At 50.6% G+C, this 25,443-nt stretch overlaps 2 protein-coding genes across 2 annotated transcripts; one reads left to right on the forward strand and one right to left on the reverse strand.

Moving 5' to 3' along the window:
• The first annotated feature begins 1,655 nt into the window (after positions 1-1,655).
• Positions 1,656-19,156, forward strand: Gls2 (glutaminase 2). The gene is made up of 18 exons (XM_051170097.1): positions 1,656-1,916; positions 7,412-7,511; positions 7,886-8,007; positions 8,533-8,662; positions 9,425-9,504; positions 9,760-9,923; positions 10,164-10,222; positions 12,140-12,172; positions 12,332-12,390; positions 13,368-13,434; positions 13,570-13,620; positions 13,791-13,967; positions 16,355-16,486; positions 16,995-17,087; positions 17,290-17,351; positions 18,071-18,147; positions 18,621-18,684; positions 18,839-19,156. The coding sequence occupies exons 1-18, from the start codon at positions 1,732-1,734 to the stop codon at positions 18,993-18,995; spliced, it is 1,812 nt and encodes a 603-aa protein (XP_051026054.1). The 5' UTR covers positions 1,656-1,731; the 3' UTR covers positions 18,996-19,156.
• Positions 19,157-20,408: 1,252 nt separating this feature from the next.
• Spryd4 (SPRY domain containing 4) lies at positions 20,409-21,365 on the reverse strand. The gene is made up of 2 exons (XM_051170096.1): positions 21,249-21,365; positions 20,409-20,995 (listed from the first exon to the last, which is right to left on the reverse strand). The coding sequence occupies exons 1-2, from the start codon at positions 21,349-21,351 to the stop codon at positions 20,457-20,459; spliced, it is 642 nt and encodes a 213-aa protein (XP_051026053.1). The 5' UTR covers positions 21,352-21,365; the 3' UTR covers positions 20,409-20,456.
• Between the last annotated feature and the right edge of the window lie 4,078 nt (positions 21,366-25,443).

The raw sequence follows: 25,443 nt of genomic DNA on the forward strand, positions 1-25,443 counted from the left end.
GTGCAAGCACTCTTAACGTTCTTTTATGGGGGAAGGCACCTGAGTGCCTGAGTCAGGGGGTTGAATGAAGGTCGTTGTCAGGCAAGCCTTCATCCACAGAGGCTTCTCGGTTCTAGCTTCCTCTCCTCTCTTCAAAACAAACCTAATAACTGCTTTATAGGTCACTTCTAGGGAGGCACACCATACACACTCAATGATAGTTAATATAATTCGTAGCAAACTGGAGTGCTGCAAGGTGCGGTGGCCACGGGAGTGAAAACTCAGGGTGCGGTGGCCAAGGGAGTGAAAACTCTGGGAACCCATACTGGCCCTAGAGGAAGATGACCTTGAACTATTGCTTTGCCCGCCTCCACCTCCCTCCCGCTGGGACTACAGGAGTGCTGACCACCGCACGTTTAATTTTCAAAGGTTTTTTGTGCATTTTCCACACCAAAGAGAACGAGAGGGGTAAGTGATCAAAACAGACGAAGCAGATTAAAAAACAAAACAAATCAGGAATGGTGGCACACACCTTTAATCCCGGCACTCTGGAAGCCTAGGCAGGTGGATCTGTGAGTTTGTGGCCAAGCCTCGTCTGCCTAGTGAGTTCCAGAGCTACATAGAGAGCCTCTGGAAAAACAATAAAGAGATTATATAAAAAGTAAACCTGGCGGGGCACTTATATAATGTGTTTCTTTGCTTCTCTCTCTCTCTCTCTCTCTCTCTCTCTCTCTCTCTCTCTCTCTCTCTCTCTCTCTCTCCTCCCTCCCTCCCTCCCTCCCTCCCTCCCTCTCTCTCTCTCTCTCTCTCTGTGTGTGTGTTGCACGCACCTGTAATCCTAGTATTTTGAGAAACTGAGGCAGGTTGGCCAGGTGTTCGATGCCAACACTGGTTACAAATTCAGCGCCTCGGCAAAAGAGCTATATCCCAAGGCCTTGGCTCTAAAACAACAATTTAAAAAAAAAAAAAAAAAAAGGTTTTCGTGCTCATTGGCTTATTTTTACGCCTGAACTTTAGAAAAAGAATGTTAAGTCCTCCGCGGCCACCAGTGGGAGATAACGCCAGAACCTAGGCTCCGTGCCAGCCTGCACTGAAGCGCCCCGTACGCAGTGTCGGCGACCCTCTCCACTCACCGCCAGAGCGCGTCCTGGACCCGGGTGTTTGCAGCCCGCAAAGCGTGTAGCTGCGCACGGGCCACTTTTGGCCTGGCTCCCGCACCCCGCTCACTCTTATCTCTCTCTCCCGAGTAGCATTTTCATCTGCAACCGAGAACTCCATCGTGCCCAGCCCTGTCGCGTCTCCTCCAACTCCGACTGCACAGAGGATGGGTGAGCTCGGGGACCTGACTCCCGCAGCTTCCCGCGCCTCTCCGCGCCTCTCCCCGCCTCCCGGTGACCTTCCTTCTGAATGATTGGACGCGGGCCCTGTCCGTCCGGACTCCAGGTCCCGTCCCCCTCCCCACCCAGCCGCTACCAGCCTCGCCTTAGGCGAACCCGGGGCTCTCCGGGCTGTTGGCGGTGGAGGGGCTATGGGTGCACCTGTAAGGTCGGAGTCGCGGGGGACCGGCCCCTCCCCCGACCCCACCCACCCGGCCGGTCCTCCACCTCCCCGGCTTTGCTTGCTGTGGGACTGTTCCTAGGCTCCTAGTCTCGCCCGCTACTCGCCCGCCCCTCGCTACTCGCCCGCCCCTCCCTCCTCGCCGCGGCTGGCACGTCTGGAGCGCCCGGGCAGAGCGGGCGGCGCTCCGGGGGCATGCGCTCCATGAGGGTTCTGCAGAACGCGCTGAGCCGCGCGGGCAGCCACCGCCGGAGGGGAGGCTGGGGTCACCCGAGCCGGGGCCCGCTCCTGGGCGGGGGTGTCCGGTACTACCTCAGTGAGGCCGCGGCGGCGCAGGGCAGGGGGACGCAGCACAGCCACCAGCCGCAGCACACGGATCAGTAAGGCTCGCGGGACAGGGGCAGGGGACAGGCTGGCTCCTACTCCCGCTGTCGTTCTCGCTAGCTCCCTGGGAGTCCCCTTCCCCAGAGAGCGCGTCTTCTCTCCTCTCCGCGCTCACTAGCTTGCGATGCCTTTTCCTTTAGATGTGGGGCTTTGGGTCCGCCGCGCTCGGGCGGTCAGGTGCCGTCCGCCCGGGAGGGCGTTTGGGCAGGTCGGTCTTCGAGATGAAGCCTGTCCAAGGTGCGTACTTAATTGGGAACGCAGATGGGCGCGGAGTTTTGCTTGATGCACATATCTGAGTGCAGGGCTGAGTGCACACCTGCACCCCATCATCTCTTTCTTCCCTTGTCCCGGTATTTTAGGGAATGTCGTGGACCGGCTTCCCGCTCCAGGTCCAAGTGCACTTGGGTCTTTCGGTGTGGTGTTTCTTGTTTATGCGTGTCGTCAGTGGGTAATGTGTGGTGCGCGTCATCGCTGATGCGGGTTTATGTGCGTATGTGCTCGGCGTGTTTTTGTAGCAGAGCTTAACTGTAGAGTATCTTACACGCAGACAAAACCACCAACTTGGTCGCTGAATGGGAAAATAGTGAGACAGATTTTCTTTTTTTCTTTTTTTTCTTTTGGTTTTTCGAGAGAGTTTCTCTGTGTAGCCTTGGCTGTCCTGGACTTGCTTTGTAGACCAGGCTGGCCTCGAACTCACAGCAACACACCTACCTGGTGCTGGGATTAAAGGCATGCACTATCAAGCCCAGCTGGAGACAGATTTTCTAAAGCAGTCAGAGCTACTATGTTTCTCAGTCTCTCTGGATTGAAGACTTTTTCCTTTAGGCTCATCTTTAACCCAGGAAGCAGACCCTCTCCAACCCCCAACACACACACACACACACACACACACACACACACACACACACACACACACACACACACACACACACACACTGCCCAGGAATACTTGGCGGCTGTGCCTTCTCCCCAGCCCAAGTGTTTCTGAGCAGGAAACCTTGTTATCCGCAGACATCCAGCTACACATTGGCCTGGTCATTATAGCAGAACAGGAAACAGGCCATCTTTCCCTATCACTGGCACCTACTTAGTAATATTTAGAAACATGATAAAATGAGACAGATTGACATAGCAAACCTCACCACCAATACTGGGGGATAAGTAAAGGCCCTTAACCCTCGAACGTCTCTGGGGTGGGGAGCCCCCACATATGTTATAATTTAGTGCAGTAGGTGACAGAATGGTTTTCAGGAGACCTGGTTTCCTGTGGCTGCGTGTACTCCAGGGAACTTGTTGGTAAAGGCCTTGAACCTTGGCTCCCTGAGTGGAGGGTTGGCAATGTTGGAGAGTGATGGGCTCTGGGACTGTGATACCGTGAGGAAGAAGGATTTCTGTGTTTGGAGGGCAAAGGAGGTTACCTTGTAATCCACATTCTTTAAAAATATATAATTTAGGGCTTGAGAGGTGACCCGGTCCTTTAGACTATTTGTTACTCTGGCAGCAGACCTGGGTTTGACGTCCAGCGCCCATGTGGTGACTCACAACCATCTGTAGCTCCCAGGTACTCACATGTACGTTTATACACATAAAATAATTTTTTGGGGGGTTTGTTTGTTTTGAGACAGGGTTTCTCTGTGTTGCCTTGGCTGTCCTGGACTCACTTTGTAGTCCAGGCTGGCTTCGAAAAAATAAATCTTTTTTTTTGTTTGTTTGTTTTTTGTTTTTCGAGACAGGGTTTCTCTGTGTAGCCTTGGCCATCCTGGACTCACTTTGTAGACCAGGCTGGCCTCGAACTCACAGCGATCCTCCTGCCTCTGCCTCCCGAGTGCTGGGATTAAAGGCGTGCGCCACCACGCCCGGCTGAAAAAATAAATCTTTTTAAAAAACACTTAGCTTCATTTTCTCCTGTCTTTAAAAAGAATACCATGATGGGGGCTGGAAAGATGGATCAGAAATTAAGAACACTTAAGCCGGGCGTGATGGCGCACGCCTTTAATCCCAGCACTGGGGAGGCAGAGGCAGGCGAATTGCTGTGAGTTCGAGGCCAGCCTGGTCTACAAAGTGAGTCCAGGACAGCCAGGGCTACACAGGGAAACCCTGTCTCGAAAAACAAAAAAACAACAGAAGTTAAGAACACTTGATTTTTTGAGATAGGGTTTCTCTGTGTAGCCCTGGCTGTCCTGGAACTCACTCTGTAAATGAAGCTGTTTTTTGTTTTTTGTTTGTTTGTTTGGTTGGTTGGTTGGTTGGTTTTGTTTTTTGTTTTTCGAGACAGGGTTTCTCTGTGTAGCCTTGGCTGTTCTGGACTCACTTTGTAGACCAGGCTGGCCTAGAACTCACAGCAATCTGCCTGCCTCTGCCTCTTAAATGCTGGGATTAAAGGCGTGTGCCACCACCGCCCAGCTCTATTTGTCATTTTTATCTTATGTGTATGAGTGTTTTGCTTTGTACATAGTCTGTGTACCACATGCATACCTGGCACCTGCTGATGTCAGAGCAGGGTGTTGGATTTGCCTGTAGTTCTAGCACTCAGAAGGCAGAGGCAGGCAGATTGCTGTGAGTTCAAGGCCAGCCTGGTCTAACAGAAAGAAAGAAAAAAAGAAAAAAAAAGAAAAAAAAATACTCAAAGGCATATCAAGTTCAAATCCAGCCTGGGCTAAATGGACCACCTTATAAATAGTTTGTCTAAGCTAAGCGGTGGTGGTGCTTGCCTATAGCCTGAACACTCAGGAGGCAGAAGCAGGTAGATGCCTGAGTTTGAGCCCAGCATGGTCTATAAGGAGGCTGTCTCAAAACCCTGTCACAAAAACAATAACATCAAAAAACAAAACAAAACAAAAAACCAAGCCTAGTACATTAGTAGAAGTCTTTAGGTCAGTGGTTCTCAGCCTTCCTTATGTGCAACCCTGTAACCCTTTAGTACAGCTCCTCAGGTTGCAGTGACCCCCCAACCATAACCTGTAGTGCCCCCCAGCCATAACCTGTAGTGACCCCCCCACCATAACCTGTAGTGACCCCCCAGCCATAACCTGTAGTGACCCCCCCAACCATAACCTGTAGTGACCCCCCCAACCATAACCTGTAGTGACCCCCCCAACCATAACCTGTAGTGACCCCCCAACCATAACCTGTAGTGACCCCCCAACCATAACCTGTAGTGACCCCCCAACCATAACCTGTAGTGACCCCCCAAACCATAACCTGTAGTGACCCCCCCGAACCATAACCTGTAGTGACCCCCCAACCAGAACCTGTAGTGACCCCCCCAATCAGAACCTGTAGTGACCCCCCAACCATAAAATTTTATTTGTTGCTACTTCATAACTGTAGTTTTGCTACTTCTATGAATTGTAGTGCTCGCCGGGCGGTGGTGGGGCACGCCTTTAATCCCAGCGCTCGGGAGGCAGAGGCAGGCAGATCGCTGTGAGTCCGAGGCCAGCCTGGTCTACAAAGTGAGTCCAGGACAGCCAAGGCTACACAGAGAAACCCTGTCTCGAAAAACCAAAAAAAAACCAAACCAAAACAAAAATGAATTGCAGTGCAAATATCTGTGTTTTCTGATGGTCCTGTGAAAGGGTCATTTGACTCCCAAAGGGTCGAAACCCACAGGCTGAGAACCTCTGATTTAGCTGCTTTAGGAGTTTTATACCAGTTCAAGAGACCTTTGCGGCGTCTAAGGGCCTGCCTCGTAGTGTAAGTTGGGTTTTTGGTTTTAGATTTTGGTTTTTCCGGACAGGGCTTCTCTGTGTAGCCTTGGCTGTCCTGGACTCGCTTTGTAGACCAGGCTGGCCTCAGACTCACAGAGATCTGCCTGCCTCTGCCTCCCCAGTGCTGGGATTACAGGTGTGCACCATGGCACCCGGCTAAATTATTATTGAAGATCCATGTATGAGATAGGGAGAGAAGATGTATAAAGCACAGGGGCCCAGCAGTGGAGGACCTGTGTCTTTCATTAGGATGTGCATGAGGCATATTAGCAGCAAAAACAATACCTGGGGATTTAGGACAGCTACCACGGTGCTGGGTGCATTTGGCCTGCACCTTGAAAGCCAGTGGAAGATGACAGTCACGAAGGGCTTATAGTGTAAGCAAAGTCCACCGCAGCCTCATAGTGCCTGTCCCACTTGGGAAGTCATAATTAATGCTGCTTTACCATAACCGACATACAAGGATGATAAAGAATTGGAAAACTGGGATTTTTAAAGATTGGTGGACTCCATACCGAGAACTGAGAACGAGCCAGGCATAAACGTAGAGAGGAGAGGGGATTAGAGGAAACGGGGGTGGGGGGGGTTAGGTATGATAAAAGCACGTTATATATGTATGAAATTATGGAAGATATAATAAAAGAGCTAGCCATGGTTATCTGTTACCTTGCCTGTAACTCCAGCACTTGGGAGGCTGAGACAAGGTGGTCCTGTGTTTAAGGCCAGCCAGGCTACACAGCAGCAAGACCCTGTCTCAAAATCCTGCCCCAACAGAGAAAACAAAACAAAACAAAACTTTCTCTGTCACATTGTCACCACCATGCACACAGTCAAGTGCAACCCATTTATCGGGCCAGGGTCACCAAAGTCCTGAGCGGACTGGCTTACAGGACCGTGCGGGCAGGCGCATGTAGGATTCATGGGCGGTACCAGGCATTCCAGCATCTGCTGTCTGAAAGACGTCAGGCACAAGCATGATGCTCGTTCTATTGGAGTCAGAAGGAGAGGCTCTGAGGCAGAAGTTGAGGCTAGGTTCTGGCTATTCATGACTGGACCACAGGATGACTTAGGACCCTTAAATGAAGTATTTTTACTGTAAAGGAGAAGAAGGATGAAAAAGACAGAAGAGAAAGGAAAAAAGGAACTTAATCTCTAGGCACTGGATTTTCATTTTGTGTGTTTGTTTTAAATTTATTTATTACTATGTGTACAGCGCTTTGCCTGCATGTACACCTGCAGGCCAGAAGAGGGCATTAGGTCACATTATAGATGGCTGTGAGCCACCATGTGGTTGCTGGGAATTGAACTCAGGACCTCTGGGAGAGCAGTCAGTGCTCTTAACCTCTGAGCCATCTCTCCAGCCCCTGTTTGTTTTTTAATAGGTTCTCCCCATGTAGCCCTGGCTGTCCTGGAACTTACTATGTAGTCAAGGCTGGTCTTGAATTCACAGCGATCCACCTGCTTCTGCCTCCTGAGTGCTGGGATTAAGGGCATGTGCGCTCAGGCCCGGCTGGAACTGAGTTTTTTGCTTTACTGTTTATTTCTATTCTTCGTGTTTATTGTGTGTGCAGTGGGGGTGCTGCCGGCGGGGGCCAGAGGAAGCCATCGATCCTCTGGAGGTACAGGCAGTTGTGAGCCGCCTGACCACCTGAGTCCTGGGAAGTGAACTCAGAGCTTCTGTGGGGCTAACATGTGCTCTTAGCTGCTGAAACAGGTCCATGTTCCAGGAAGTGGGGAAGGAGCATCCTCAGGCTCCTGCCTTCCCCATCTCTTCCCCCAAACAGTGATGCGTCAAACAGCGGCATGCTGCCTCGGCTTGGTGACCTGCTCTTCTACACCATCGCTGAGGGGCAGGAACGCATCCCCATCCACAAGTTCACTACTGTAAGTGTCTGCCTGACCAGAGAACCCTGGGTCCTTAGAGTCTCTGGGACACGAGAAAAAGATGGTTGACAAGTGCAGGGTGCTGAGCGAATGGTTGCTATGTGAGGATGGAAAATACAGAGGGATAACGGCTTCCTGGGCTAAAGGACCAGTGCCAATTCCCGAAAACCCAGAAGATAACACCTTCCGTGAGCAGTGGCAAGGGACTTGGGTTCCAAAGCCGCTCCAAGCCCTTTCTGCTTAGTTACCAAACTCGTTCCTTTTACCTGTTGTAGTAACCGCAGTTGAATGACTTGAGTGTCCAGCAGGAAGAATTTGAGGAATAAGTTGCTGTCCTTGGCTGACCTAACCAGATCTCTGCTTCCCCTAAAAAGGCCCTGAAGGCCACTGGACTGCAGACGTCAGACCCGCGCCTCCAGGATTGCATGAACAAGATGCACCGCATGGTCCAAGAGTCCAGCAGTGGCGGCCTCCTGGACCGGGAGCTCTTCCAAAAGTGAGAGCCCCAGACATGACCATTGCCTCCAAAACAATTCTGTAGGATGAAGGGGCTTGGGAGTTAAACAGCTCAACCCTTTCATTTTGTTTTATTTATCACATAAGCAGTACATACTCATTATGAAATATAATACAGGGGAATATTTCCTTCTCTACCTGGTCCTAGCCCCTTTCCCAGACGTAAACACCGGTAACAGACTAGTAAGGACACGCTACAAGGTGTCCTGTGTGTTCACATACATGTACAGCTGTGTATATTAGGGCTTCTCAACGCTGAAGCCCAGGTGATATTAACATTTTTCTCATAACGTGAGGACCCCTTGCCATACCCTGAGGATATCTCACTTCGGAGGTTAGGAAATTTAAACCCAGGGAGATAAAAACGACATGGTGAAAGTCACGCGGCTCTGAGTCCAAAGCCAGCTGAACACCCACGCCCCTCTTTACCCCCACCTTCCATGGCCCCCCGGTGAGGCCCAGCTGTGTCTCTCCAGCCCCTAACACACTCGTGTCTGGGATCCAGGTGTGTAAGCAGCAACATTGTGCTCCTGACTCAGGCTTTCCGAAAGAAGTTTGTCATTCCTGATTTTGAGGAGTTCACGGGCCATGTGGATCGCATATTTGAGGATGCCAAAGAGCTGACTGGAGGCAAAGTGAGGGCCAGGGGAGGGAGGGAAGGATGGGGGGCTCTGGGCCAGATACGCGTTGCTTCTCAGAGAGGACTTCTTGGGGCTGGGGACTCAGTGACAGAGGATAAGAACCTCTAAAACTGAGGGCGCGGTCGGTCTCGTGTGGTTCTAAGAGCGTGCTACCTGGGTTTTTATGGACTCGGGTGGCCGAAGCGAGGCTTGGTGACACAGGCCTGTAGTCCCAGCTCTCAAGAGGCTGAGGAGCCAGGTGTGGTGGCACATACCTTTAATCCAAGCACTCGGGAGGCAGAGGCAGGCGGATCTCTGTGAGTTCAAGGCCAGCCTGGTCTACAAAGCGAGTCCAGGACAGTCAAGGCTACACAGAGAAACCCTGTCTCAAAAAAACAAACAAAAAAAGAGGCTGAGGCAGTTTGAGGTCAACGTGCGTTACATAGGGTGACCCTGTCTCAAAGTAAAGGGATTCAATCTAGCCTTCAAGGAGGCTTACAGGGCACAGAAGCTGAGAACCCACTCCTGGAATTGCTTTTTTTTTTTTTTCCCCCCCCCAAATCTCATGGGCTTCACTTCTATGCCTCCAGGGTTCCGACTACAGAGAGGTAAGGTTGCCAGGGACTCCGTGTTTCTGGACCCAGTACACAAAAGGGAACTCGTTTGCCATTGTAGGAGACAGATTTTAGCTTTTACCTAAATGTGTCTGACCCTGATTACAGCTGTGGTGTTCGCCATGGTCACCTGTCTCCTTTTCCTCTAACCATTTACGCCCAGGTAGCAGCCTACATCCCTCACCTGGCCAAGTCAAACCCAGACCTTTGGGGCGTCTCCCTGTGCACTGTGGATGGGCAACGGTAAGATGCTGGGTGGTGCTGGGTTTTCTAGTGTACACCTTTAATCTCAGAACTCAAGAGACAGAGGCAGAGGCAGGAGGATCTCTGTGAGTTTGAGGCCAGGCTGGTATCATAGAGTTCCAGGACAGCTAGGGCTCTGTAAAAAAGACCCTGCCTCAACAACAAGCAAAGATGCTGCCGAGTGAGAGGAAGGAACCGCAGGGTGCAGGTGCAGAGTGAAGTCCAACCCGACTCATGGCACCTGTCTGCCTCCAGGCACTCTGTGGGCCACACGAAGATCCCCTTCTGCCTGCAGTCCTGTGTCAAGCCCCTCACTTATGCCATCTCCGTGAGCACCTTAGGCACCGAATACGTACACAAGTTCGTGGGCAAGGAACCCAGTGGTCTGCGCTATAACAAACTCTCCCTCAACGAGGAAGGTGAGCATCTCTGGAGGAAGGTGAGCATCTCTGGAGGAAGGTGAGCATCTCTGGGGCGCAAGCTCACAGCTGTCTTCTCCTGAGCCCTGAAGTTCGCCTCTTCCTTTGTTGTCTTTGTTTCTTTGTTTCTAGTCCAGGTAGGAACCAGACCCAACCCCCGGTTAGTTGCAGAGTGGGAAAATGTAGAGCAGGCTCTTGTTAATGGCTGACAAGACTCTTGAGTGTTTGGTTTTTCCCCAGGAATCCCCCATAACCCCATGGTCAATGCCGGCGCCATTGTCGTCAGCTCCCTGATCAAGGTAGGTGCCACCCTAATCTCCCGAGAGATAATATTCTCTCAACTCCCCTTATCCCTACATCCACTTATGTTTTCAGCTCTCCAGGGAGATTAGGGGCGGGGGCCAGGGGTGTGTGTGTGTGTGTCCTGAGTTATTTAAGGGCTAATATGAGGCATGGAAAAATGCATCAGGAAGCCCTCTAAGCTGTGAGAGCTATCAGGTCGCTCCCCTCACCCTCACACACATAGTGCTCCCTGCCCCCAACCCCCCAGGGTTCCTGACCCTTCCAGAGTGAAGTGAGCAGGTCATGACCCCTGCCGAGGACCAAGAGGCAAATGCCAAAGGCAGGGGGAGGACTGCATCATCAGCCATTGATTGGCCACTCCTGGGTGCGAGGCCCACTCAGAGAAGGGTGAATGGCCAGCCCAGGGCAGTTATTCACGTCACCTGGAACTGTGAGTTGGCCTTGAGCAAGAGGTGTCGAGCAGGCCATCAGCTGCAGGTCTCCCAGGACAGCAGCAGTGTGGGCAGCGACACTCTGGGGCCAATCACAGCGCCTCCTGAGGAAGGTGGTGTTAGGAACCCTTCCCCCTAGGAACCGAGGTGTCAGCATCACAGAATGTTTGACTCTATAGCTGACATGCAGGATAGCAGTGCCTGGGGGCGGAGACTGAGGCAAATGTCTCTGTGTTCTGTGACAGTCTGTCCACAGCCCTACCTTTGAGACCCACCTCATCCCGTTCCCCACTGTGTTTGGATATCCTAGGCACTTCAATCTCTGGCACCGCTAAAAAGAAATTGTTTTTTGTTTCATTTATCAATATAATATAATAATTATATTATTATATAATACATATTATATATATAAATAATAAGTCAGTGGCAGAGCATTTGACAAGCATATCTGATGTCCTAGTTTTAATCCTGGTAGTAGAAAAAGAATCATTTATCAATATAATTGAGTATCCAACAGACAAATTTCATTTCTGTCACAGAAGGTATGGGAACCAGGGTTAGGCTGGAGTGAGACTATAGAAGCAGATATAAAGAATGTGAGTTGGGGCCGGGCGTGGTGGCGCACGCCTTTAATCCCAGCACTCGGGAGGCAGAGGCAGGCGGATCGCTGTGAGTTCGAGGCCAGCCTGGTCTACAAAGTGAGTCCAGGACAGTCAAGGCCACACAGAGAAACCCTGTCTCGAAAAACCAAAAAAAAAAAAAGTAAATAAAATGGATGGAATGTGGAACTTAGGTAAAAACTGGAGATGGGGATGAGGGAGAGCAGGGAGGGATGAGGTTTTCTGAACCCTCATTCCTTAATCTTTAAATGCTGCCTGTCATTTGCGGAAAGATCTCTCTGTGTAGCCCAAGCTGCCCTTAAACTCTTTAAACAATCCTCCTGCCTTAACCCTCCAAGTGCTGGGATCATAGGTGTGCAAAACCACACAGGCTAATGGTTTGGTTTTCTCTATCACGAGACATAAACCTGCATACAGAAAGGTCTCAGATGGGTTTTTTAAAAATATGTATTTAATGTATATAACTGCTTTATACTTGGAGGCCAGAAGAAGGCACCAAATCTCATTATAGATGGTTGTGAGCCACCACGTGATTGCTGGGAATTGAACTCCAGTCCTCTGAAGAGCAGGTGGTGCTCTTAACCTCTGAGCCATCTCTCCAGCCCAGGTCTCAGATGTTTAAACAATAAGGATCAACTACTTGGAGGCCAGAGGAGCGCTCAGCCCCAATTCCCGCCCACCCCCCCCCCCCCAGGTCGACACAGACCTGTCTCAGAACAAACCAAAGGCATTGTAAACTGTAACATTTTCAGTAGCAAGGGCCAGTCTCACCTGTCAGCTCCCTCCCTCCTAGGCCTGTGCCACTGACTACTCCCCACCCTCCCCCCCACACCCCCCGACCCCACCCCTTCTCTCTCTGCAGATGGACTGTAACAAAGCTGAGAAGTTTGACTTTGTAAGTTTTTTTGCACTCAACTCTTAACTTTGCCCTAGCAAGCTGTGGTCTGCAGCTGTCCCCAGAGCCGTGGGAACCTCTGGCTGAGGCCTCCCAGGGGGGGAGGGTCGCTAGGGCTCCTTAGTCAAAGGCGACATTCCCGCCCCCCTCCTCCTCCAGGTGCTGCAGTATCTGAACAAGATGGCTGGGAACGAATTCATGGGATTCAGCAACGCCACGTGAGGCTCTGTTTAGAGGACTGCCCAAGGATGATGTACTGTTGTTATGTGTGCACTTGGTGGGGAAGGTGAAGGAGGAGGGGGAAAGAGAACATATAGCATCTCAAAGGGGAATTTTGGGTTCCCAGCATCCTCTGAGTCCCTTCACTGACATTTGTTTACTTGGAGAAATAGTGTCCCATTTCTACTTAGCTGTAATGAGAAAGGCATGATAGCTTGTGCCTAGGCCCTAGTCAAGACTTTCTCTGTCTCTCTGTCTGTCTCTGTCTGTCTGTCTGTCTGTCTGTCTCTCTCTCTCTCTCTCTGTCTCTCTCTTTTAAGACAGGGTTTCTCTGTGTAGCCTTAGCTGTCCTGGACTCGCTCTGTAGATCAAGCTGGCCTTGAACTCACAGTGATCCCCTGCCTCTGCCTCCCAAGTGCTGCGGTTACGGGTGTGCCACCACCACACTTGGCCTAGTCAAGACTCTCAAAGACAAAAAACCTTGCCAGGTTTCCTAGACACAAGGACTAGACAGCTTGGGGTGGGTTTTTTGTTTCGGCCTGTTTACACTTTACCACAATGCTACAACAAGAATTTGCTCAAGGGCCTGGAGAGATGGCTCAGAGGTTAAGAGCATTGGCTGCTCTTCCAGAGGTCCTGAGTTCAATTCCCAGCAAATGCATGGCTTCCGGCCATCTGTAATGAGATCTGGTACCTTCTTCTGTCCTGCAGGCATGCATGCAGACAGAACACTGTATATATAGTAAATAAATCTTTAGAAAAAAAAAAAAGAACTTGCTCATGTTCAGAAGTTCCCACTAACATTCTATATTAGTTCATATTAGTCTATATAATAGTCCATATTAGACTATAAAAGGGGCTGCTTTTGCTCTGACCCAGGCAATACAATTCTGTACCCCAGGAACGATAAGTTCCCTCTCTTCCCTTACCCACCTCTTAAACCAAAAAAACACTGAATTATTGGTATTTGCTTCAGATTCCAGTCAGAGAAGGAAACTGGGGACCGGAATTATGCCATTGGCTATTACCTCAAGGAAAAGAAGGTAACTGAGAGAGGCCAGGAGGGGAAGGCTCAGAGGGTTCTGCTGCCACCTCAAGGGCAGAGAGACTGGACTCTGTGAGAGAGGCCCTGGCCAGGTGAGGTTCTGTCCTGAGACACCAATTTGCTCTTCTCTCAGTGCTTTCCTAAGGGTGTGGACATGATGGCTGCCCTTGATCTCTATTTCCAGGTGAGCAAACACTCCCAGAGCCCAGGGAACGGGACACACCGCCCTCCCGTTATGTGGCAGTTACCACTGCTCTCTGGTGGTTCTGTCATAACGTAGGGAAAGATCTGGATCTCAAGAACATTCTTTGTTACTATGTCCACACTGCCCTTTGACCTCTCTTGTCTCCATAGCTGTGCTCTGTGGAGGTCACCTGCGAATCAGGCAGCGTCATGGCAGCCACTCTTGCCAATGGCGGGATCTGCCCCATCACAGGCGAGAGCGTGCTCAGTGCCGAAGCGGTGCGCAACACGCTCAGCCTCATGCATTCTTGCGGCATGTACGACTTCTCTGGCCAGTTTGCTTTCCACGTGAGTGTTCCCGGCCCTGATGTCCATCTGCCAGGGCCACAGGGCCAAGAAGAGAGGGTGAGGTGAAGATTATTCTTGCCTTCACAAATACCTAGCCAGGCAGGTAGGCTAAGAATCCCTAGGGGAATGTGTCAAAGGCATTACATTCCTCACACATGTAGACCCTTTACATAGCTGACTCCCGTCTCAGCTGTCACTTCAGGGAGAGGCACAGTTGATTTGTTGTCATTTGTGTCCCCCCCACCCCGCCCCCCAGGACAGGCTCTCCCAGTGCCGCTGAGGGTAGCCTCAGACTCACAGTGATCTTCCTGCCTCATCCTTTAAAGTACCGGAACTACAGTCATGCCCTTACACCTGGCCTTTTTCCTTGTTTGGGTTGGCATTGGGGATCGAACACAGGCCTTACCATGCTAGGCGAGTTCTGCACACTGGTTCCATCCCCAGGCCCTGGAGAATTTCTGGTTGATCTATCTCAAACAGAACTGCCTCCACCTCTACTCACAGCACCCCGGTCCTTTTCTTTTCTGGGTTTGCTAGAATTGCATATCTATTCTTTTTTTTTTTTTTTTTTTTTGGTTTTTTGAGACAAGGTTTCTCTGTGTAGCCTTGGCTGTCCTGGACTCACTTTGTAGACCAGGCTGGCCTCGAACTCACAGCGATCCTCCTGCCTCTGCCTCCCGAGTGCTGGGATTAAAGGCGTGCGCCACCATGCCCGGCTCTGCATATCTATTCTTAAAGATTTATTTGTTTATTGGGAGGGGGTCATGTATATGTGAGTGCAGGTACCCACTGAGGCTAGAGGTATTGGATCCTCTGGGAGCTGGAGTTACAGGTGACTGTGAGCCTGCCAGTTTGGGTGCTTGGAACTGAACTGGGGTCCTTTGCAAGAGAATTGCAAGCTGGGTGTGGTGGCACACGCCTATTAATCCCAGCACTCAGGAGGCAGAGGCAGGTGGATCACTGTGAGTTCGAGGCCAGCCTGGTTTACAAAGCGAGTCCAGGACAGCAAAGGCTACACAGAGAAACCCTGTCTCAAAAAAACCAAAAAACAAAACAAAACAAAGCAAGAGAAGTGCAGGCTCTTAATTATTGAGGCATTTCTCCAGGTCCCTCTCACTTAAAAATACACAAACATACACACACCACTTTTTTTAAAAAAAGATTCTCAGCACATGAGAGGCAGAGGCAGGACAATCTCTGTGAGGTTAAGAACAGCCAGGGCTACACACAGAAACCTTGTCTCAAAAAAAAAAAAAAAAATTTTTTTTTAAAATTTAAGTTGTGTGTGTGGGTGTTTTGGCTGCATGTGTGTCTGTGCGCCATGTGCATGCAGTGCTCAGACAGGCCAGAAGAGGGTGGCGTCAGACCTTTTGAACTGGTGTTAAAGACAGCTGTGAACTACCTAGCAGGTATTAGGAACCACGCCACAGACTTCTGAGAGGGCAGCCAGTGCTCTCAACCACTGAGCCATCTCTCTAGCCCTCAAGTCCCATTTTTAAATCTTGAAAATCTATTTATCATGAGTGCATGTGTATGCATGATGGTGCATCTGGAGGTCAGAGCACAACCTTGATTTTTTTTGTCTATCTCCTTTTTTTTTTTTAAACATTTATTTATTATGTATGGTGTTCTGTCTGCATGTATTCCTCCACACCAGAAGAGGGCACCAGATCCCAGTATAGATGGTTGTGAGCCATCATGTAGTTGCTGGGAATTGAACTCAGGACCTTTGGAAGAGCAGGCAGTGCTCTTAAAGCCTAAGCCATCTCTCCAGCCCTTTTGTTTAGCTCCTACCACCAGAATAAGAGTTGACTGAGGGACCATGCCCTGCCCCATGTTTAGAGCACTTGCTCCTTTTGGAAAAGACCTGGGTGTAGTTCACCCACATGGTGGCTCACAAGCATCTGTGACTTCAGTTCCAGGAGGTCTGTTGCCCTTTTCTGGCCTCCTCAGGCACTAGGCGCACATGTGGTGCACATACATAAGCTCATGTACATAAAATTTGAAAACAATTTCTTTTTTTAAAGGGAGGGCTGGAGAGCATTTCCCGGTTTGAGCACAACACCCAGTAGAAACAGTAGTCAGAGGCAAAGCAAGCATTCCCCAACTCTAGTAGGACAAGACAGTAGTTGAGGCAAATTAAAACTCTAAGAAGTTAAGCCAGGCACAGTTGGTGCACACCTCTAATCCCAGCACTCTGGGAGGCAGAGGCAGGAGGATCTCTGTGAGTTCAAGGTCACGCTGGTTCACAAAGTGAGTCCAGGACAGCCAGGGCTACAGAGAGAAACCCTGTCTCGGAAAACAAAAGAAAAAAAAGTCTAAGAACTTGAGATGGGTTGTGGCCTCACCCATGGCATCACTTAGACTTAGTCTACCTTGCTCCTCAGGTGGGCCTACCAGCCAAGTCAGCTGTGTCAGGAGCCATCCTCCTGGTTGTCCCCAATGTCATGGGGATGATGTGTCTGTCACCTCCCTTAGACAAGCTGGGGAACAGCCAAAGGGGCATCAGCTTCTGCCAGGTAAGCTGTTCTGCATGGAGTACTTAATCCTGTCTAATTAAGAATAAATTAATGAGCCAGGCATGGTGGCTCAGGCTTTTAATCCCAGCACTTGGAAGGCAGAAGCAGGCGGATCACTGTGAGTTCGGGGCCAGCCTGGTCTACAAAGTGAGTCCAGCCCAGCCAAGACTACACAGAGAAACCTTGTCTCAAAAAAAGCCAAAATTAATTAATTAATTAATTAAAATTAATTAATTAATTAATTAATGAGCCAGGCGTGGTGGCACACCACATTAAATCCCAGCACTTGGGAGGCAGAGGCAGACGGATCGCTGTGAGTTCAAGGCCAGCCTGGTCTACAAAGCAAGTCCAGGACAGCCAAGGCTACACAGAGAAACCCTGTCTCAAACACCCCACCCCACCCCCACCAAAAAAGAGTAGACTAACGGTAGCCACTATGATCAGAGCAATTTTGTGCTCACAGAAAGGGAAGAGACATGTAAACAATTCCTTTGGCTTCTAATTCTAGAAGTTGGTGTCTCTCTTTAACTTCCACAACTATGACAACCTGCGGCACTGTGCTCGGAAGTTAGACCCACGGCGGGAAGGAGGAGAAGTGCGGGTAAGCGATACACCCCCAACCCCCCCCTTCTCCCCCCACCCCCCTCCCCCCACCCTGGCAGCCTAAAGGATTTCACAAGGAAACATTCCACAACGCTGCAGTGGTGGCTCTGGTGATCCATGGAGGGTGGTCACCAGGTAGAGTGGGTGTGGGGACATTCAAAGTCACGACTGGTCTGAGGTGGCTGTGATGTGTGTTCCAGAACAAGACGGTGGTGAACCTGCTCTTTGCTGCATACAGTGGAGATGTTTCTGCTCTTAGGAGGTAATTCCATCACGACTAAGGTTTTTTTGTTTTTTTCCCCAGACAGGGTTTCTCTGTGTAGCCTTGGCTGTCCTGAACTCGCTTTGTAGACCAGGCTGGCTTTGAACTCACAGTGATCCACCTGCCTCTGCCTCCCGAGTGCTGGGATTAAAGGCGTGCAGCCTTCAGACATCGTATTAGGATGCAGTATAGCAGACTGCTAAATGCTGCATTTCACGGTTAGGGCTGACACGTGGCATTTAAATAAGTGTGTGCGTGCACATGTCCCTGTTTGCGCAGTTGCATGTTTGTAGCCATGCATGTGGTGGCCAGAGGACGACTTCAGGTGTGACTCCTCAGGGACAGAGTCTTTTTGAGACAGTCTATCGCTGACCTGGAGCTAGCTCATCAACCTATCACCACCCCACACCCACCCGTCCTCCCACCCCCGCACAGGGGAGGGGATTACAAGCCTGTTTTAATGTGGGTTGTGTGGATCAAACTCAGGTCTCAGACCCTCATGCCTGCCCGGCAAGCACTTCGCTGAGCCATCCCTCCAGCCTGAGGACCTGTTTGTTTGTTTGTTTTACAATCAAAGTGCCTGCCTTAAGCTAAGAGCTAATGACAAATGGCAGTCACTGTGACTGACTTGTGAATCCATGCAGTCAGGCCCCACTTCAGACCTCTGTCTACTGACTAGACTGACATGGGTAACCCAGGCTGCTCTCTGCTACCCTCAGGTTTGCTCTCTCAGCCATGGACATGGAGCAGAAAGACTACGATTCCCGCACAGCCCTGCACGTTGCTGCAGCTGAAGGTAGTTCTTTGGTGTTTTTTGTTTGGTTGGTTGGTTTTGTTGTTGTTGGTGGTGGTGGTGGTGGTTTTTTTTCTGAGACAGGGGTTCTCTGTGTAGCCGTGGCACCCCTGGACTCACTCTGTAGACCAGGCTGGCCTCCAACTCAAGAGATCTTCCAGTCTCTTCCTCCAGAGTGCTGGGATTAAAGGCGTGCGCTGCCGCCACCCAGCTCAGGTGAAGGTATTCAAAGGGCTAAAGAGGAAAAGCAGAGTGTGAGACCTGCCCTCTTGCACCAGGTGTTACCCCTATCGCTGTGTTCATACAGAACAACAGGCAGTTTTGTCTCCGGGCCCTTCAGCTGGCAGATGGATTGTAACTAGGTACTGCCAAGGGGCAAATGTCAAGGACTATAGCCTCCAGCTGCCAAGGTCTGCGCACCAAATACTTCAGGACCCACCTATACCATCTCATTTTCCCCCCACCCTTATTCTTAGGACACATTGAAGTTGTCAAATTCCTGATCGAGGCTTGCAAAGTGAATCCTTTTGTCAAGGATAGGTGAGTAGTCAGTCCTAAAGGTGAGGAGGGTGACCCCCCTGCCCGCCCCCCACCCCACCCCACCCCCAGCCACTGTGCGCATGCGCCTACGCATGCTGTGCCGCGCTGGCGCTCTCCAAGGCGTCTTTGCCTGAACCGTCCCTGTTCCTCGCAGGTGGGGCAACATCCCCCTGGATGACGCAGTGCAGTTCAACCACCTGGAGGTGGTCAAGCTGCTCCAGGACTACCACGACTCCTACCTGCTCTCAGAGACTCAGGCGGAGGCAGCAGCCAAGACCCTGTCCAAAGAGAACTTAGAAAGCATGGTGTGAGCCCAGGCCAGGGCCAGGCCCCGGCTTGAGGAAAAGCGAGAGCTGGCCGCACATTTAACACACAGCCACCAGAAACACTATGAGCGGCTGCTCCAGGAGCGGCAGCATGGCCATCTGGTGACACAGGCCAGGGCTTTCTGTGAGAATCAAAAACGCCCTAGTCTCCGCAAAGGGCACAGAGAAAAGCCTCCGTGGATACCTGCAGCACACTAGCTGCCCAGAGACCTCCAGGAAGGAGTTTATGGCTTCATCCGCTCAAAAGTAGCCCGACAGTCTTTTCCCAGGTCCCCTTTTCCTCTCTGAAGAAATCGCTATGACAACAAGGGCATCCTTGGAAGAGATTCTAGCTGCCGTGCATAGGCATCTGCCGCAGAGTAAGAGAAGCGGGTGGGACGCACTGCGCCTGGCTTTAGAAGTCTGCAGAGATCTGTCCCTCTTAGCCAGGACAGGCTGCTACCGCTAACAGCAATTTTATAGACAGAGAAAGTATTTTGTGTTCAAATAAACTTTAATTACATGAATCCGCGCTCTTTGCTCAGTCTAGTCATTCCCTTTATCCCTCCGCTAAGGATGGGTACCCAGCTTTATAACACCGTCACAGGAAGTAGCATAAGACAGACCTCGGGGTCAAGGTGCAAACAACAAACAGTACCCCATACAGTACTCTACCAAGTTCCTCAGCCCAGAATACTGTTTAGATTGAGTATATTCTGTGGCCCAGGGCGATGGGCGCTGTGGGTCCGAACAAGCTCCAAAATGGACTGCGTCAGGCTGCCTTCTTTTCTCCGGATACGCGCAGAAGGAGCTTCCCAAGGGTAAAGACTCTGGCTCTACAGCCCTACCTAGCTCCCTGGTGCCTCTTCCCCTTTGTCACATAACTGGCACAATGGTTATTGAATGAAAACTGGCCGGGTATGTACCCGAGGTAGGCAGAAGACAGATGGACATGCGGATAGCTGCATCTGGGTAGGACTGACATCTGTGGTGCTGAGGTACTGGGGATTCCCTGACCCACAGAGTCAATAAAGCTCTGAGGGAGCCAGAACCCAAGACTCTTGAGGTGCATCAGAGAAAAGGCCACATCTGTGACTACCACTCCTCCAGTCAGAGGTAGGAAGCATGGTGAACCCCCAAAACAAGTAACACATGGGTAAGGGAAGGAGAGGTAGTGGCTGAAAGACAGCTCCCTCCCACCCCCTCACCCCCCAATAAACAGTCTAAGACACCTGAACACAAACAAGTCGAAGGACCCAAGGAAGCTGGTTCTCATTCACCCGACGATCTGGGAAACCGGCAGTTAACGAGGGCAAAGTTTGGCTGTAAATCTAGCTTTCACAGAGTAGGGACCAGAGGAAGATGGCTAAAATATTGCACAAAGGATCCCAACCGAAGTGTGAGAGCCACCAGCTGCTCGACAAAACTGATCGTGAGCATGACTAAGGGACCCGGATAACGGCCATGTCAGAGCCCCTTGGGCACATCAAGTCCTGAGTGGGTGACCAGTTCTCCATCCCAAAGAGCAAAAGCAGGCGCCACTGGGCCGCGGAAATCTGTCTGTATCGTGTGCACCACAGAGACCTGCCTCACGTCCACCAGGCTCAGCTTCTTCGCCTCGTAGTCCAGCAGCAACCCCACCTTCTCTGGTTGCCCAACACCCTCAATTGGGGCTTTTTCGTTGGCCAACATGCTGTGCCACTTGCGCTGGGCGTAGGAGAAAACCCAAGACCGGTCATCCACACCGACGCAGCTGTCCCGGGCCATGTCCACGTCTGCCACTCCTATCCGGAACTGCTGGGAGCGCTTCACTGTCACCTCCCAGTAGTGCCTGCCACTGGTGACCGCGGTGTCCGCGAGCACCACGGCCCACTCGCGGAAGCGCTCCACGTTCAGGGCCACCCTGCTGGGCTCCAGTCCCACCAAGCCGTACTTGACAGCTGTGTCACCTCTGAAGAGGGCCAGGCTGCTATGCGCAGTTTTCTCCTCCAGTTTGAAAGATATGCCTGTGGCCAGAACAGAAAGAAGGGGTTAGCACCCTGAGGGCGGAGTTTGATCTGAAACGCTTCGGGGGAGCCGGGAAAACTCAGCGTCATTATGGAGAGAGTGCAGCCGCAGCACAGGGGCGCGGGGGAGCCAGAGTCTAGCGCCCGGGGCTTGGAATGTTGGAGACCAAGGCACCCGGGGAAGAGGATGGAGGAGGGGTGGGGCTTTCTGAGCGCTCTCTGGAAGGGACAGCGTGGGAGCAGAGAAGCCTACCTCTCCGGGCCTCCCCGGCAGGGTCCCCCCAGCGCTTGGCTCCCCAGAGGAACAAGTTCCACCCTCGTGCCAAGCGCAGCGCCATCTTGTGCCACGGACGCATAGGGCACGCCCCCCCGGAAGGGGACCGGCCAATGACTGCTCTGCGCAGGAGCACGTGGTGCGAGACGCGGCTCTGCGTGGAGATACTGGGAGAAATCGCTATCGCATTGACTCTTAGTCTGGGTGGTCTGCACTCTTGATTTTGCAGACAGACGTACTGGCCATATCACAGCTAAGCGGGACCACCAGAGAAACTATGTAACCAGAGGCTTTTTGTTTGTTTGGTAAAATTAGGGTTTTTATTTTGTTTGGTTTTGGTTTTTTGAGACAAGGTCTCTCTGTGTTATCCTTGGCTGTCCTGGAGTCGCTTTGTAGACCAGGCTGGCCTCGAACTCATATCGATCCGCTTGCCTCTGCCTCCCGAGTGCTAGGATTAAAGGCGTGAGCCACCACACCCGGCCTTGGTAGGATTATTTTTGAAACAGGGTCTCCTAAAACCCAAGTTGTCCTGGAACGCACTAATGTAGACTAGGCTGGCCTCGAACTCACGAAGAGGAGCCTGTCTCTGTCTCCCTCAGGTGTGCACCACCGCGTCCAGTTTATACTTTTTTTTTGTTCGTTTGTTTTTGTTTTCTTGTTTGTTTTTAGAGACAGGGTCTCTCTGTGTTAGTCTTGGGTGTCCTGGAGTCGCTTTGTAGACCTGGCTGGCCTTGAACTCACAGCAATCAGCCTGCTTGTGCCTCCTGAGTGCTGGGATTAAAGGCGAGTGCCACCGCACCCGGTTTAAAAGAAATATTTTTTAAAGTACTTTACGCAGGGGTGGTGGCACACCCCCTGAATCGCAGCACTCAGGAGCAGAGGCAGGTGAGTTTTGAGGCCAGCCTGGTCTATATGTGAGTTCCAGGGCAGCCAGGGCTACACAGAGAAACCTTGTCTCGAAAACACTGCTCCCCACACCCTTTAAAAAATATTGCGTAAATCTGCGTTTCCCAGAGCCCTGCACTCTCTTTGGACAGGTTGTGTCTATGTAACACTTTCTGTTTCTGTGTCTTTTGTCTTTCTTGAGACCTTTGCAAGCCTCAAAGTCTAGATTGTCCTGCCTCAATTTCCCAAATGCCAGGTTTTACTTGTTTGTTTTAATTTTTAAAAAGTATTTGTTGTTGTTTTTGAGACAGGGTTTCTTCTGGACTCACTTTGTAGGCCAGGCTGGCCTCAGACTCCCAGAGATCTGCCTGCCTCTGCCTCCCGAGTGCTGGGATTAAAGGCGTGCGCCACCACTGCCCTAAAATTATTTTTTATTATTCTTTGATACAGGGTTTCACTATTGATAGGGATCGGCTTGCCTCTGCCTCCCCAGTGCTGGGATTAACAGCATGGCTTGTATTAATCATTTTTGTATAAAAAAATGTATAGCCAGGCATGGTGGTGCACACCTTTAATCCCAGCACTTGGGAGGCAGAGGAAGGCAGATCTCTGTGAGTTCGAGGCCAGCCTGGCTTACAGAGTTAGTGAGTCCAGGACAACCAAGGCTACACAGAGAAACCCTGTCTCGAAAACCGGAAAAAAAAAAAGTATAAATGAGCTTGAAAGGAAGGTATTTTTTTTGACATGCAGTGACTCATTCTTTCCACCAGGGTTCAGTGAAGCCTATCCTTTTCAGCCACTTTAATAGAAGAGGTGCAGTTTGTTGAATTTTTTTCCTAATTACAAAGCTACTTTATTTTTTATTTTATTTTATTTCATTTTTGAGACAGCGTTTCTGTGTGTAGCCTTGGCTGTCCTGGACTCTCTTTGTAGACCAGAAGTGGCCCAGGGGGAGAAGGATGAAGCCGAGAGGGACCTGCTGCAGAGGCAATGTGTCTTTCGGGGCTGGGGCCTGTGAGCACTGGCTCTGGGCACATGGGCAAAAGGCAAGAGGGTTGGCCACTCGATACTTGGGTTCCTTCTCGTTTTCCTTTTTCTGAGGGGCGGCAGAGGGAAGGCCACGGGCTCTGGGCTCTGCTGCCAGCTCAGCTTGGTTACCACAGTCCCTGAGACAGCAGCCGCTCCCACCAGCCTAGGAGCAAAAGTGTTGAGGGAACTTTCTCTGGAGACATCCTACCTGCTGTGCTAATGCTTTGGAATTAGGTAAGGAGGAGAGAACTGGGTTTCTGTAGGACTTCTACCCCACCATGACTAGAGGCCTGAGGTACCCACAAACTTCACACAGTCATGTAAGATGTGCCTCCTATCGGGTGTGATGTCACACGCCTTTAATCCCAGCACTCACTCAGGAGGCAGAGGGAAGTGTATCTCTGTGAGCTCGAGGCCAGCCTGGTCTACAGAGCGAGTGGAAGACAGCCAAGGCTACACAGAGAAACCCTGTCTCGAGGGAAGAAAAAAAAAAAAAAGACTCGCTTCCCCCTTTCCTTTCTTCTTTCTTTCTGTCATGACCATTGAACTGTATTCAGAGCTATTTTTACATAATTCTTGTTTGCTTGTTTGTTTTAATTTGTAGACAAGGTCTCACCAAGTTGCCTCAAGTTGGCCTTGGAGCTTAGGCTGTAACCCAGGCAGCATTTGAACTGTGGATCCTCTGGAAGCCGCGTCCTCAGTAGCTGGGATTACAGGTCTGTTCTGTCAAGTCTGTTCCTTCCGCCTATCTCCTCACTATTTTATGCTGAATCAAGAAACAGCTTTTTCTTCTTCTTCTTCTTCTTCTTCTTCTTCTTCTTCTTCTTCTTCTTCTTCTTCTTCTTCTTCTTCGAGACAGGGTTTCTCTGTGCCACCCTAGTGCTAGGATTAAAGGCATGCACCACCATGCTAGGCACTTGGCACTTCTTACTTTATTTTCACAATCAAATTAACTTACCTTCAAAATTTAGATTATTTATCTGCTTTTGTGTTTGTTTGTTTGTTTGTTTTTTGAGACAGGGTCTCTCTGTGTAGCCTTGGCCATCCTGGACTCACTTTGTAGACCAGGCTGGCCTCGAACTCACAGCAATCCGCCTGCCTCTGCCTCTTGAGTGCTGGGATTAAAGGCGTGCGCCACCACGCCCGGTTTATCTGCTTATTTTTTTAACATGCATTTTATCTTTAGTTGTGTGTATATGTATGTAGGAGGCAACACGTACACGAGTGCAGGTGTCCTTGGCAGCTGAGGAGAGCACCAGATTGCCTGAGCTGGACTTTTACAGGTGGTTTTGAACCCTGGAACTGATTCTTCAGTTCAGCAACAGCCTCTCTTAACCACTGAGCTATCTCTCCATCCCCTCTGCCTTGTTATGAACGAGCAATTAATTCTTTTTTTTTTTTTTTTAAGATTTATTTATTTATTTATTACATATACAGTGTTTGCCTGTGTGTATGTCCACAGGCCAGAAGAAGACATCAGATTTCATTATAGATGGTTGTGAGTCACCATGTGATCACTGGGAATTGAACTCAGAACCTCTGAAAGAGCAGACAGTGCTCTTAACCAGTGAAACATCGCTCAGGCCTGAGCAATTCATTCTTAATATTTCCACGCATCCTGATGGGCAAATGATAGACTCTTGCTTGGCAAATGAAAAAGAGAAAGATGTTTGAGGTGATGTGGGAGCTTTTAGGCTAATGCCCTGGGCTATAAACAGAGCAGGAGTATTTCAGGGACCAGGAGGAACGCAGAGGACCATGCTGAGAGGATGGAGCATGGCTGAAGAGCTGAGCCTGGGTCCACAGAGGCATGCATGTGCTGAGGGGATCTAGGGCAGTCTTCAGGCCTTCAGGAGCTGCCTGCAGCAGCACGGGAATGACACCTTAGATCCTGTGCAGAGGTGAAGCCGGAAGCACCGTCCAGCACGAACTGGAAGGGACAAAATGGGAAACAGGGAAGCAGGGTCTTGGGCCACCAGAGTTTTAGAGAAAACATCGTGTGACCTGGCTGTGTAAGAGGCGGACAGCTTATGAGGTGGGGAAGGGATGACCGCGATCTGTAGGGGACGCGGAAGGAGAAGCCTGTTGGGATGGAAGGAAAGGAATCCACTAAGTTTGGAGAGGCTGGATTTGAGACGTCTATGGGACAACCGTGTGAAAATGTTCTATAGCTGTGCGGATACAATTACAGTCTTCGATAACTTCATGATGCAGATAATGTCTCTTAGCTATTCCTACTTCAGACTCCGCCCCCTCCACG

This window comes from Acomys russatus, chromosome 28 (assembly GCF_903995435.1).
Source record: "Acomys russatus chromosome 28, mAcoRus1.1, whole genome shotgun sequence".
NCBI classification, from domain to species: Eukaryota; Metazoa; Chordata; class Mammalia; order Rodentia; family Muridae; genus Acomys; species Acomys russatus.

Coding starts and splice junctions, on each gene's coding strand:
- Gls2 (XM_051170097.1), top strand. CDS start 1,732: ATGCGCTCCATGAGGGTTCTGCAGAACGCGCTGAGCCGCGCGGGCAGC. Junction 12,173..12,331: donor AAGCTGAGAAGTTTGACTTT/GTAAGTTTTTTT, acceptor CTCCTCCTCCAG/GTGCTGCAGTATCTGAACAA. Junction 18,148..18,620: donor GCACGTTGCTGCAGCTGAAG/GTAGTTCTTTGG, acceptor CCTTATTCTTAG/GACACATTGAAGTTGTCAAA.
- Spryd4 (XM_051170096.1), bottom strand. CDS start 21,351: ATGCGTCCGTGGCACAAGATGGCGCTGCGCTTGGCACGAGGGTGGAAC. Junction 20,996..21,248: donor TGCCGGGGAGGCCCGGAGAG/GTAGGCTTCTCT, acceptor TTCTGGCCACAG/GCATATCTTTCAAACTGGAG.